The sequence below is a fragment of the Bombina bombina genome, chromosome 11, assembly GCF_027579735.1.
Source record: "Bombina bombina isolate aBomBom1 chromosome 11, aBomBom1.pri, whole genome shotgun sequence".
In the NCBI taxonomy this organism is placed as follows: domain Eukaryota; kingdom Metazoa; phylum Chordata; class Amphibia; order Anura; family Bombinatoridae; genus Bombina; species Bombina bombina.
This window is the reverse complement of record NC_069509.1, coordinates 76675016-76690176: the sequence shown is the minus strand read 5'-3', so window position 1 is coordinate 76690176 and position 15161 is coordinate 76675016. Positions and strand designations below refer to the sequence as shown.

Here is a 15161-nt window from a genome sequence, read left to right as displayed (position 1 = left end):
CTTAAAACTTGGAATGCTGATATGGCTTCTAAATCAACTTTACTTTCCATTTCTTTCCAGGGTAACAAATTATTTGGTTCTCAGTTGGATTCCATTATTTCAACTGTTACTGGTGGGAAAGGAACTTTTTTACCACAGGATAAAAAATCTAAAGGTAAAAACAGGGCTAATAATCGTTTTCGTTCCTTTCGTTTCAACAAAGAACAAAAGCCTGATCCTTCATCCTCAGGAGCAGTTTCAGTTTGGAGACCATCTCCAGTTTGGAATAAATCCAAGCCAGCTAGAAAGGCAAAGCCTGCTTCTAAGTCCACATGAAGGTGCGGCCCTCATTCCAGCTCAGCTGGTAGGGGGCAGGTTACGTTTTTTCAAGGAAATTTGGATCAATTCTGTTCACAATCTTTGGATTCAGAGCATTGTTTCAGAAGGGTACAGAATTGGTTTCAAGTTGAGACCTCCTGCAAAGAGATTTTTTCTTTCCCGTGTCCCAGTAAATCCAGTAAAAGCTCAAGCATTTCTGAAATGTGTTTCAGATCTAGAGTTGACTGGAGTAATTATGCCAGTTCCAGTTCCGGAACAGGGGATGGGGTTTTATTCAAATCTCTTCATTGTACCAAAGAAGGAGAATTCTTTCAGACCAGTTCTGGATCTAAAAATATTGAATCGTTATGTAAGGATACCAACGTTCAAGATGGTAACTGTAAGGACTATCTTACCTTTTGTTCAGCAAGGGAATTATATGTCCACAATAGATTTACAGGATGCATATCTGCATATTCCGATTCATCCAGATCATTATCAGTTTCTGAGATTCTCGTTTCTGGACAAGCATTACCAGTTTGTGGCTCTGCCGTTTGGCCTAGCTACAGCTCCAAGAATTTTTACAAAGGTTCTCGGTGCCCTGCTGTCTGTAATCAGAGAACAGGGTATTGTGGTATTTCCTTATTTGGACGATATCTTGGTACTTGCTCAGTCTTTACATTTAGCAGAATCTCATACGAATCGACTTGTGTTGTTTCTTCAAGATCATGGTTGGAGGATCAATTTACCAAAAAGTTCTTTGATTCCTCAGACAAGGGTAACCTTTCTGGGTTTCCAGATGGATTCAGTGTCCATGACTCTGTCTTTAACAGACAAGAGACGTCTAAAGTTGATTACAGCTTGTCGAAACCTTCAGTCACAATCATTCCCTTCGGTAGCCTTATGCATGGAAATTCTAGGTCTTATGACTGCTGCATCGGACGCGATCCCCTTTGCTCGTTTTCACATGCGACCTCTTCAGCTCTGTATGCTGAAGCAATGGTGCAAGGATTACACGAAGATATCTCAATTAATATCTTTAAAACCGATTGTTCGACACTCTCTAACATGGTGGACAGATCACCATCGTTTAATTCAGGGGGCTTCTTTTGTGCTTCCGACCTGGACTGTAATTTCAACAGATGCAAGTCTCACAGGTTGGGGAGCTGTGTGGGGATCTCTGACGGCACAAAGAGTTTGGGAATCTCAGGAGGTGAGATTACCGATCAATATTTTGGAACTCCGTGCAATTTTCAGAGCTCTTCAGTTTTGGCCTCTTCTGAAGAGAGAATCGTTCATTTGTTTTCAGACAGACAATGTCACAACTGTGGCATACATCAATCATCAAGGAGGGACTCACAGTCCTCTGGCTATGAAAGAAGTATCTCGAATTTTGGTTTGGGCGGAATCCAGCTCCTGTCTAATCTCTGCGGTTCATATCCCAGGTATAGACAATTGGGAAGCGGATTATCTCAGTCGCCAAACGTTGCATCCGGGCGAATGGTCTCTTCACCCAGAGGTATTTCTTCAGATTGTTCAAATGTGGGAACTTCCAGAAATAGATCTGATGGCGTCCCATCTAAACAAGAAACTTCCCAGGTATCTGTCCAGATCCCGGGATCCTCAGGCGGAGGCAGTGGATGCATTATCACTTCCTTGGAAGTATCATCCTGCCTATATCTTTCCGCCTCTAGTTCTTCTTCCAAGAGTAATCTCCAAGATTCTGAAGGAATGCTCGTTTGTTCTGCTGGTAGCTCCGGCATGGCCTCACAGGTTTTGGTATGCGGATCTTGTCCGGATGGCCTCTTGCCAACCGTGGACTCTTCCGTTAAGACCAGACCTTCTGTCACAAGGTCCTTTTTTCCATCAGGATCTGAAATCCTTAAATTTAAAGGTATGGAGATTGAACGCTTGATTCTTGGTCAAAGAGGTTTCTCTGACTCTGTGATTAATACTATGTTACAGGCTCGTAAATCTGTATCTCGAGAGATATATTATAGAGTCTGGAAGACATATTTCTTGGTGTCTTTCTCATCATTTTTCCTGGCATTCTTTTAGAATACCGAGAATTTTACAGTTCCTTCAGGATGGTTTAGATAAAGGTTTGTCCGCAAGTTCTTTGAAAGGACAAATCTCTGCTCTTTCTGTTCTTTTTCACAGAAAGATTGCTATTCTTCCTGATATTCATTGTTTTGTACAAGCTTTGGTTCGTATAAAACCTGTCATTAAGTCAATTTCTCCTCCTTGGAGTTTGAATTTGGTTCTGGGAGCTCTTCAAGCTCCTCCGTTTGAACCTATGCATTCATTGGACATTAAATTACTTTCTTGGAAAGTTTTGTTCCTTTTGGCCATCTCTTCTGCCAGAAGAGTTTCTGAATTATCTGCTCTTTCTTGTGAGTCTCCTTTTCTGATTTTTCATCAGGATAAGGCGGTGTTGCGAACTTCTTTTGAATTTTTACCTAAAGTTGTGAATTCCAACAACATTAGTAGAGAAATTGTGGTTCCTTCATTATGTCCTAATCCTAAGAATTCTAAGGAGAAATCGTTGCATTCTTTGGATGTTGTTAGAGCTTTGAAATATTATGTTGAAGCTACGAAATCTTTTCGTAAGACTTCTAGTCTATTTGTTATCTTTTCCGGTTCTAGAAAAGGCCAGAAAGCTTCTGCCATTTCTTTGGCATCTTGGTTGAAATCTTTAATTCATCTTGCCTATGTTGAGTCGGGTAAAACTCCGCCTCAGAGAATTACAGCTCATTCTACTAGGTCAGTTTCTACTTCCTGGGCGTTTAGGAATGAAGCTTTGGTTGACCAGATCTGCAAAGCAGCGACTTGGTCCTCTTTGCATACTTTTACTAAATTCTACCATTTTGATGTATTTTCTTCTTCTGAAGCAGTTTTTGGTAGAAAAGTACTTCAGGCAGCGGTTTCAGTTTGAATCTTCTGCTTATGTTTTTCGTTAAACTTTATTTTGGGTGTGGATTATTTTCAGCAGGAATTGGCTGTCTTTATTTTATCCCTCCCTCTCTAGTGACTCTTGTGTGGAAAGATCCACTTCTTGGGTAGTCATTATCCCATACGTCACTAGCTCATGGACTCTTGCTAATTACATGAAAGAAAACATAATTTATGTAAGAACTTACCTGATAAATTCATTTCTTTCATATTAGCAAGAGTCCATGAGGCCCGCCCTTTTTTTGTGGTGGTTATGATTTTGTATAAAGCACAATTATTCCAATTCCTTATTTTATATGCTTTCACACTTTTTTATCACCCCACTTCTTGGCTATTCGTTAAACTGAATTGTGGGTGTGGTGAGGGGTGTATTTATAGGCATTTTGAGGTTTGGGAAACTTTGCCCCTCCTGGTAGGAATGTATATCCCATACGTCACTAGCTCATGGACTCTTGCTAATATGAAAGAAATGAATTTATCAGGTAAGTTCTTACATAAATTATGTTTTTTTTTGGGGGGGGGGGAGTACAAATCTTCTTTTATTGTAATAAACTGTGTTTTCTCAAAAATCCTCTGTGTTTTTTGCTCTATCAGCGGTGAAAGTGGATCAGGCAAAACAGAAGCCACAAAACTGGTCTTGAGATACCTGGTAGCAATAAATCAAAGGCGAGGTGTGACAAATCAGGTGACTTATACGCTATAATGCTGTCATATCTTTTTATGTAAATACTGTGCAACCTTCCCCCTCTATGACGGGGATTTATATAATTGTTACAAATTTTTGCAAGGTTTTCAATTTTAAAACCATTTCATTACTTTTTTAAAAATCCACTGATAACCCACATTTCTTTTCAATGGCATAGAGTCCACAATTCCATTCAATTACTAGTGGGAATTCAACTCCTGGCCACCAGGAAGAGGCAGAGAATACCCCAGCAAAGCTTAAAGTATCCCTCCCTCTTCCCATAATCCCCAGTCAATCTTTGCCTTTGTATACCTAAGAGGTGTGCGAAGATAGTGCTCTTAAGAAGATTAAGAACTTTATCCTTTAATGGGTAGTTTCCCTGCAAGTAAGGATTGGGATAATGCTGTGTCCATGTAATCCTCTTGAGTAAGAGTCTTGGTAGCTGTTAGCTGTTGGAGGTCGCGGGGTAGTCGCTGTTTTCTCTCCAACACCTTAGTCTAACGGCTACATTTATTATTGTGGCATTCAGGGACTGTGGCTGTCAGGGGAGAGTCTCATTATTGGATGTGTGTATTATTTTTATTGTGTGCCTAAGCAGGGCGTTATGTTTCACAGGGGGCTCTGATGATATTCTGTGTGAGGACAGCACAGCACTTTTTCGCGCACTTCCCTTGGTCGTGTAGCATTTTTTTAATGTTGCGCTCACGGCGCGGGCTTACTCTTTCCGACTGGAAAGCAGGGAAGTTTTATGTCCTGCATTTGCGATTTGCGTGTTCATTAAGAGAGCGACGTTCATCATTGCCTTTGAGTGTGAAGGGCGACGATCAGCGTTGTTCGTGCTTATCAAGAGGGGTTGAGTCTGCTGCACCACGGTTGGGGAAATAGAGATGCCAACATTTTTATATAAATGTGTAACTGGGAATATGAAAAGTAATCTTCCTTATTAGAGCTCCTCATATTATTAAAAGAGCCTTGGCAAAGGTTTCAATTGGGCTCAATTTAAAGGTATATCCTTTTTTGTCTGTGGGGATATCGTTTGCTCCCATATGGATTTATCTGTTAGCTTCAACAATTGTCTATATTGTGAGGATGTTCATGTGATTCCTCCTGTGCAATTTTTTGCAGTCAAAAAATAAAGAAGGTTAACCCCTCAGAGCTTTCTACCTCCTAGAACTGTGTTGCCCTAGACATGCTTCAACTTTCCCCTGAGTCACTAGCAGTCAAACAAGCAGTGCCCTGTGGCTCAACTCAGTCTGTACCTGGGGGAGCAATTTTACCAGGAGACTTTGCAGCGTGGCTTACCTCAGCGGTTTCTGCGGCTCTGAGTGCCTTACCTATCTTGTGTAAGAGGAAAATAAAGTCTAAGAATATGTCCTCTAAGTCAGGAATCTCGACTAACGCCAAGGCTGCTTTGGTCACTTTATCCCAATTATCTGAGGATGACCATTCTTCAGCAGCCTCTGAGGGTGAGATCTCTGATTCAGATTCTACTCTGGTTAATCCAGTAGATTCAGAGGAGGTTAGTTTAAGGTTTAAGCTCGAGCACCTCCGTTTATTTCTTAAGGAGGTTCTGGATACTCTGGAAGACTCAGAACCTACAACTAATGAGACTACTAAGGTTACTAAACTGAACAAGGGTTTTGATGTCAAACCTAGATCTGTGGAAATGTTTCTTATTCCGCATCGTATGGTATGTCGGATATTATTTCTCAGGAATGGGAGAAACCGGGGGTTTCTTTTTCCCCATCTCCTGTTTTAAAAAAAAAAATCCAGTCGCGGACTCTGGAGCTCTGGCGTACTTTTCCTAAGATGGATGGCGCTATATTCACCTTGGCTAAGAGAACTACGATACCTCTGTAGGTTAGTACCTCGTTTAAGGACCCCATGGATAGGAAATTGGAGGGTTACTTAAGGAAGATTTTCCTTCACCAAGGTCTGCTACGGTAACCTATTGGAAGCATGGCGGCGTTCGCTGGTGCGGCGTTCGCTGGTGCGGCCTTGTATTGGTGTGACTCCTTATCTGAACTGATTTTGGAGGAGACTACTTTGGAGGAGATCAAAATTGGCAAATTCCTTTATTTGTGATGCTAGTATGCAGGTAGTATGTCTGAGTGCAAAGACTTCTAGTCTTGCCATTCTATCTCACAGAGCCTTGTGCTAAAATCTTGGTCGGCAGACATGGTTTCCAAGTCTAAACTGTTTTCTTTACCTTTTAAAGGGAAAACGTTTTGGTCCTGGTCTGGATGCCATCATTTGCACTGTCACAGGTGGAAAGGGGGCTTTTCTTCCTCAGGATAAGAAGGCTAGACCTAAGGGTCGCCAATCTTACAATTTTCGTTCCTTTTGCAATTTCAAGGGACAGAAATCCTCATCTTCCTCCAAGCCTGAACAGACCAAGACTTCCTGGAGACCTAACCAACCTTGGAATAAGGGCAAGCAGTCCAAGAAGCCTACTTCTTAGAACAAATCAACATGAAGGATCTGCCGCTGATCTGAGATCAGATCAGGTAGGGGGCAGACTTTCTCTCTTTCAGGAGGCTTGGATTCTCGATGTTCCAGATCCTTGGGCGGTGGAGGTGGTCTTTCAGGGATACAAGATAGGTTTCAAATCTTGTCATCCGAGAGGCAGATTTCTCCTGTCAAGGTTATCTGCAAACCAGGAAAAAAGAGAGGCATTCTTAAATTGTGTCAGCAATCTCTCCTCTCTAGGAGTGATCGTTCCAGTTCCTCTGGCAGAACAAGTCCAAGGATTTTATTCCAAACTTTTTGTGGTTCCCAAGATAGAGGGAACTTTTTGCCCTATTTTGGAGCTGAAGTGCCTCAACAAATTTCTCAAGGTTCCATCATTCAAAATGGAGACTATTCGTTCCATTCTCCCTTTAGTTCAGGAGGGTCAGTTCATGACCACCATCAACCTGAAGGACGCTTACCTTTATGTTCCTATCCACAAGGATCATTTTTAATTCCTTTGGTTTGCCTTTCTGGACAAACATTTACCTTTACAAAGGTTCTAGGGGCTCTTTTGGTGGTGGCCAGGTCTCAAGGAATTGCGGTGGCCCCGTACCTGGACGATATCTTGGTTCAGGTGCCATCTTTTAATTTAGCAAGATCACATACGGATTCTCTGTTGTTCATTCTCTGCCCTCACGGGTGGATGGTAAATCTGGTCAAGAGTTCCCTGATTCCAAATACCAGGGTCTGCTTTTTGGGGACAATCAAAGACTCGATCTAGATGAAGATTTTTTTAACAGAAGTGAGAAAGTCCAAACTTCTTTCTGCCTGCCTTTCTCTTCAGTCCTCTGTCCGACCCTCAGTGGCACAGTGAATGGTAGTAATTGGTCTCATGGTGGCCTCCATGGACATTATTTATTTTTCTTGCTTCCATCTGAGACCTCTAACATTATGCATGTTCAGACAATGGAACAGAGACCATTCAGACCTCTCTCAACGGATAGTCCTAGACAACCTTTTCGAGAGACTCTCTCTCCTGATGGCTCTGTCAGGATCATCTGTCTCAGGGCACTTGCTTCTTGAGACCATCTTGGGAGATTGTGACTATGGATGCTAGCCTTTCCGGCTGGGGAACAGTTTGGGGTCCCTTAAAAACTCAGGGGACCTGGTCTCTGGAGAAATCTATCCTCCCAATAAATATTTTAGAATTGAGAGCAATCCACAATGCCTTATTAGCGTGGCATCATCTGAGTTCGGTCCGGTTTATCAGATTCCGGCTTATATCAACCATTAGGAGGGAACAAAGAGTTCTTTAGCGATGAAGGAGGTTTCTTGCATCCTTCTGTGGGCGGAGTCCAACAACTGCCACATTTTGGCTATTTACATCCTAGGTGTGGACAACTGGGAGGCGGATTACCTAAGCAGGCAGACGTTTCACCCAGGGGAGTCGGCTCTTCATTCTCAATGATAACCCTCTGTTGGGGTGTTCCGGAGTTGGACCTGATGTCGTCTCATCTTAATTCCAAACTTCCCAGATACAGGTCCAGATCAAGGGACCTGCAAGCAGTTCTGGTGGACGCTCTAGCGGGTCCATGGGATTTCAGTCTGATTTTCCTGTTTCCTCTGTTTGCCCTCCTTCCTCGGGTTATAGCCCGCATCAAACAGGAGCAGGGTTTGGTGATTCTATTTGCTTTAGCTTCGCCTCGCAGAATTTGGTTTGCGGACCTGGTAAAAATGTCGTCCTCCCCTCCGTGGAGACTACCGCTGAGTAAGGACCTTCTACTTCAGGGTCCTTTTCTTCATCCAAATCTAGATTCTCTGAAGCTGACTGCATGGAGATTGAACGCCTAGTCTTGTCTTGACAAGGCTTTTCTGAAAACGTTATTGCCATCTTGATCCAGACTCATAAACCTGTAACTCGCAAAATATATTATAAGGTTTGGCGCACATACTTATCCTGATGCAAATCTCAGGGTTTTCCTTGACAAAAGGTGAGAGTTTCTTGTATTCTGTCTTTTCACCAGGAGGGTCTGGAGAAGAGTTTGTCAGTCAGTTCTCTGAAGGGTCAGAAATCTGCCCTTTCAGTTTTATTGCATAAACGTTTGTCAGATTTACCGGACGTTCTGTCTTTTGTTCAGGCCTTGGTCAGAATCAGGCCTGTGTTTAAACCTGTTGCTCCTCCTTCGAGCCTTAATCTTTTTCGCAAGTTTTGCAGCAGGCTCCGTGCGTTCTTTTTATATTAAATTGTTGTCTTGGAAAGTTTTGTTTTTGTTGGCTATTTCTTCTGCTCATAGAATCTCAGAACTTTTGGCTCTGCAGTGTAAACCCCCTAATCGTATTTTCCATGTGGATAAGAGGTCCTACGTACCAAATTGGGATTTCTTCCTAACGTGGTTTCAGACCGCAATATCAATCAGAAAATTGTTGTTCCTTCATTTTGTCCTAATACTTCTTCTCAGAAGGAACGTCTGTTGTATAACCTAGATGTGGTTTGTGCGCCAAGCACTAAGGATTTTCGTCAATCTTCTGCCCTTTTTGTGGTGAAAAGGTCACGTCAACTACTCTTTCTTTTTGGTTAAGGAGTATCATTCGGTTGGCTTATGAGACTACTGGACAACAGCCTCCTGAGAGGATTACGGCTCATTCAACTCGTGCTGTTTCTTCTTCCTAGGCCTTTAAAAACGAGTCTTCTGTGGAGCAAATTTGCAAGGCGGCCACTTGGTCCTCGTTACATACCTTTTCAAAATTTTCAAAATGTTATGTTTTTGTCTCAGCTGAGGCTTCTTTTGGGAGAAAGGTTCTTCAAGCGGTGGTTCCTTCAGTTTAGGTCCGCCTGCCTTGGTCTCTCCCTCCCTTTTCATTCTGTGTCCTCTCTGGCTTGGGTATTGGTTCCCACTAGTATTTGAATGGAATTGTGGACTCTCCATGCCATTGGAAAGAAAACAAAATGTATGCTTACCTGATCACATTCTTTTGACCCGCCCTTGTCTAATTTCAATACGACTTATTATTTTTGTTTTCTAAACTTCAGGCACCTCTATACCCCTGGTGTTCCTCTTTCACTTTCCGTATTCCCTCGGGCTGAATGACTGGGGATTATGGGAAGTGGGAGGGATACTTAAAGCTTTGCTGGGTGTTCTTTGCCTACTTCTGGTGGCCATGAGTTGAATTTCCACTAGTAATTGAATGGAATTGTGGACTCGTCATGCCAGGAAAGAAAATTATTTATCAGGTAAGCATACATTTTGTTATCACATGCTTTTCCTAGACAATAGATCACTGCATAGCCTGTACATTTTTCCAAAGAGCACCTGAACTACCTGTATTTCCTACTGGAGCAGAGTATTCTGGGTAAGGATATTCAAAAGAGCTCCACAATACCTCACATTTTTTCTTCACATATCTGTTTTAAACATGGATTCCCTTGTGCCATTGTAGCGCTGCTTTTAAAGGGATACTAAAGCCATTTTTTTCTTTCATGATTCAGATAGAGCATTCAATTTTAAGGAACTTTCTATTTACTCCTATTATTAATTTTTCTTCATATCTTTATTTGAAAAAGCAGGAATCTAAGCTAAGGAACTGGCCATTTTTTGGTTCAGCACTCTGGATAGCTATTGCTGATTGGTGGCTACATTTAGCAACCAATCAGCAAACGCAACCCAGGTACTGAACCAAAAATGGACCGGCTCCTAAGCTTACATTCTTGCTTTTCAAATAAAGATAAAAGTAAATTAGAAAGTTGCTTAAAATTGCATGCTCTATCTGAATCATGAAAGAAACATTTGGGTTTTATATCCCTTTAAGCATAGCAGGGATTTAAAGGCACATAAAACCCAAAATCTTTCTTTCATGATTTAGATAGAACATACAATTTTAAACAACTCTCCAATTGACTACTATTATTAAATTGACTTTGTTTTCTTTTTATCCTTTGTTGAAAACAGGAAGGTAAGTTCAGGAGCGTGCACGTGTCTGCAGTACTATATGGCAGGTGTTTTGCAACAATGTTTTACATTATCAAGAGCACTAGATGGCAGCACTATTTCCTGTCATGTAATGCCCCAGACATGTGCACACTACCTATCTAGATAACATGAGAACTAAGCAAATTTGATAAACAAAATAAATTGCATACTTTTTTTAAAATTGCATTCTCTATCTGAATCATTAAAGACACATTTTGGGTTTCCTGTCCCTTTAAGGAGTACAGCATGAGAAATCACATGTGGGATTCAGAGTCTAAAATAGTTATTTGAATAAAAAAGGTGAGGTATTGTGGAACTCATTTGCATATAATTCCCCAGAATCCTCTGCTCCAGTGTGAACACCAGTAATTCAGAGTATACAGTTATCTTTTGTTTGTGTGTCACTATACTCACAATGGAGGGTTCTTTTCTTTCCTCTTTTTTCCTCTCCAAAAGATATTATGAGACAGTTTTTTTGACAGTGCCACCATCTTGGAGCACATATATTCTTGTGCACTGTGACAGAGTTGGTGCGCATTCGCAGATCAGGGACATTGTTGGCTTTCCAACAGTTGTACCTTACACTTCAATTTTAGTTTGCATAATAACGAGCTAACAATTTACATGTTTGTATTTTATTTTACACAGTCAAAAAGTTGCATAACATATATAAAAAAGTTATCAGAAATAATATACAGTCATGCGGCCACTATAAAAATATACAGCGTCAGCTCTGTATTTTTAAAATAAAAGTGCATGATATGGCCTGTAAATAAAGACAACAATGCCACTGATTTGTGAATGTGCATCGCTTCTTTCAGAGAGTGCAACAATATCTAAGATCCAAGATAGCCGTACCCAGTGTGAAGATGTGGAGCTTCACTAACCTGTGATGGGTTAAAATTACATGATATTGTTAACCAAACTCAAGTTATGAACAGATATTAATAACTGGGGGAAAAACTGGCTTATGAATCAACTTTCATGGTTTACTTTTGCAAATGTTCTTATTTCTGTGAAGGTCTAAGCAAATGTTTATAAAAAACCTCCTGGAATTTACTGTCCCTTTAATGTGTACCAAAGTGTAATTGTCCATGCACCCGAGAGAGGCCAGCAAACACATTCTGTAACTTAGGCTTTCAAAATGCTACAAATTCCCTAAACCAGCTCTTTAATTGCATAATTTTGAAAACCTAGGCAACCGAATTTGCTTTTTGGACTCTCCAAGGAGTGTGGGACAAGCACCATTGTTACACAAAAAACAATAGGTGTTTAATATCCTTTTAAAATGAAGTAAAAAAATGTAAGTTTTAGGTCCCAGTCTACAGACATCCCAACTCTCCCGGAAGAGAGAGTTGGGATGTCCCGGGATGCAAATCATGTCACCCACAATCATGGTCAATTATGTTAGATCTGATTAGCACAAACAAAATCGGGTAGCACCCCATTTGACTTCGTTATGAGTTGTGTCTAAGGAGTTTTAATGATAGCAGGACGTGATGCACTGAAGCCAGTTTCCCCACCAATGAGGAGCGCAGGGGACAAGCACTAAACTGAGCTATTGTGACTGAGCGCCGGTGACCAGTTTGTAATGCGGTGGCCCTGGGGAAAGTGACTGTGCGCTGCTCTGTGCTTCTTTATACCCATTGCCAGGGCTGGAAGTATTTCTGTATTGCGTGTATGGTGCAGATACAATGATAGGAGCAGACACAGAGGGCATGGATTCATTCACTCATACAATAGTCCTCAGATCTATGTATTCCTACATCTCTAATTGATTTTTATACTCCAGGGATACCCCATACATAATTTTTTACAGCTGTACAACATCTGAAACAAATAGGAAAATATATTTGTCTAGATCAAATTAAAGTTGGAAGCTAATTATACAGTATGCTGCCAACCTTAAATCTCATATACTCTATTTAGTTTAGTCAACCCCAAAAAAAAAAAATATTTAAAAAATAAAAAAATTATATATATATAATTTTTGGCCAGGTAACAATTTAAAGGGACATTAAACCACTTTTTTTTTGGGGGGGCCACCTCCCTGAAATTAGTTTTTGCAGGTTGGGATGTCTGTAGTCTAACATACATTTGTGAGTGTATTTCTCCATATGTTATATCATCATAGCTATATAACCTTGTACTGTCCTTTCTAATTTGTGTGTTTTTGTTCTGTGCTGCTATTGGCCTTTGCTACAGATAGAGGTAAGAACCATTATAATACTTTCTATTTATTGTTTTTAGTCTACGTCTACATTATTTATCAAAATGATTACTCTGTATATAGAAGCATGGGGTTAGAGCATGATAGCGCTATGAAGAATAATTTTAAGATAGGATACAATGTATACGGTATATTGATGATTTACAAATAGGATGTCTTGCATGGTTCTTCTGTTCAGCACACTTTTACTTTTTTATTTGGAGGATATATTCACGTGTATTTTTTTCTTAAACTAACATAAAGGGTTCGATTTATTAAGCCACGGATGCTGCATTGAAGCCCAATCGTTTCTGGTCCGCCAGAAACGGAAGTTAAGAAGCAGCGGTCGTAATATCGCTGCTCCTTAAAGCGATACTAAACCTAAATTTTTTCTTTCATGATTCAGATAGAGCAGCAATTTTAAGCAACTTTCTAATTTACTCCTACTATCAATTTTTCTTCGTTCTCTTGATATCTTTATTTAAAAAGCAGCAATTTAAAGCTTAGGAGCCAGCCCATTTTAGATTCAGCACCCTGGATAACGCTTGCTTATTGGTGTCTATATTTAGCAAACCAATAAGCAAGCATAACCCAGGTTCTCAACCAAAAATTGTCCGGTTCTTAAGCTTTACATTCCTACTTTTTAAATAAAGATAGCAATAGGACGAAGAACAATTGATAATAGGATTAAATTAGAAAGTTGCTTACAATTGCATGCTCTATCTGAATCATGAAAGAAAAAATTTGGGTATAGTGTCCCTTTAACTTCTGATCCAATACGATTGGGATGATTGACAGCCCGTTCGTCCGCCAGTGAGCAGTGCGGCCGCATTGCACAAGCATTTCACTAGAAATGCTTGTGCAATGTTAAATACGCTGTTGGCATTTAGCGAGGTCAAGCAGAAATGATTAACTACAGGGAATCATGTCCGCTTGACCATTAATAAATCTACCCCAAAGGGTCAAAGTTTTGGCATCTAGCTTAGTGCAACATAAAATGAATACCTGGAACAATACTGGTATGTTAATGATCAATGTGAACAGGAAACTCCCCTATAGAAGCACTAATATTATCATGGAAGTAAATATTTGTTCTTGGTCAGAGCTCCCAACTGTCCTGCATATTGCAGGATTGTCACAGTTTGGAAGTTTTGTCCTTGACTGATGAAAATCTTCAATTTATCTAGGCAAAACCAGGGGTTCCTTAAAGGGACAGTCTAGTCAAAACTAAGCTTCAGATAGGGCATGACATTTTAAACAACTTTCCAATTTACTTTTATCATCAAATTTACTTTGTTCAATTGGGTAATAAAGGGATTATCTATCTTTTTAAACAATACGAATTCTGGAGTAGGCTGTCCTTTAACTACACCCCTGGATCACTGGACCCTAACCACTCATTGCACACGCCACACTGTGGCTCCTCTCTAACTCCTTATTACTCCACCGCACTGAACACCTGCTTCTCTATCCATGGGTCCTTCTGACTCAACAGTATCCTCCCAGTTCCAGAATGGATCTATGATAAGGCAAGAGATATGGTTTAGATTTGCAATAGAGCAATCATAAGGGTTAAAATAGTCTCAAAGTTCAAGATAGGGCTGTGTAAACCACAAATGAGTTCAATCACTGGACTAGCAATATAGCAAAACAAATGCTTACCCTACAATCCACCACTCATCTACCGAAGATAAGACCCTAAGCACAGCAGGTACTCATGGTGCTGCTTGGAGAATTTACAATATACCTCTTACCCAATCCAGGCTCTGCTCATGAATTACGGAAAACAACCTTGTAACGGGTCGGCAATAAACTCTGACTTAATGGGTACATTAGTATAGGAAAATACATGCTATAAATGTAATCATAACAAAAGTAAAATACCGCACAATGTAATATAAAATATATTTTGCAGTTATTCCCAATTATTTATAAGGTCATAGTAAGAATTTAGACATGGGGCATACGTGTGTTCAACTTATAAACCCAGAACATTTCCCGTTTATTTAGAAATTTCAATCTATTGCCACCCCCTTTTGGTGTGCTTACCCTTTCGATGACACACCATTTAAAGGTGTCCAAGTTTTTGTGGTTTATTTACAAAGTGTTGAACAATATGTGTGGTGGAGGTAACCACATTTATGGTCAAGAGGTGCTCCCATATTCTGGAACGTATGTTCCTAGTGGTTAGACCCACGTATTGCAGCTTTGGGCCCTCAACCTGGGCAGCTACACCTGGTGCTTATTTTTCCTCTGCATGGTACACCCTATACCAGACAAAGTCTCTATCTGTGTAGGTTCATGAAGGTTTTACCACTCTCATTTTATCTTGCATGATGCAAACTGTTTCTGCTACATCTGGTGTGATTAAATCCAGCTTTGTATGGATCTTTCTGCCAAACAATAGTTGAACTGGGACAACTCCCGTGGTGGGGTGTTGAGTAACCCTATATTGTGGCAAAAATTGTAAACTGTTTTTAGTATTCAGCTGCTTCTCTGCTTTTAGAGCTTTCAGTGCCCTTTTAAAGGTTTGGACAAATCTCTCTGCTTACCATTTGGTGGCTGGGTGATATGGTGTTGTCCGATGATGGTGAATTCC

General features: G+C 40.5%; 1 protein-coding gene across 1 annotated transcript in view; it reads left to right on the top strand.

The window, feature by feature from the left end:
• MYO15A (myosin XVA) overlaps nucleotides 1–15161 on the top strand; it is a 628913-nt gene that overhangs the window by 34597 nt on the left and 579155 nt on the right. Inside the window, 2 exon segments of the mRNA XM_053694925.1 lie at nucleotides 3844–3934; nucleotides 10109–10114. Coding sequence (XP_053550900.1) covers nucleotides 3844–3934; nucleotides 10109–10114 — 97 coding nt within the window.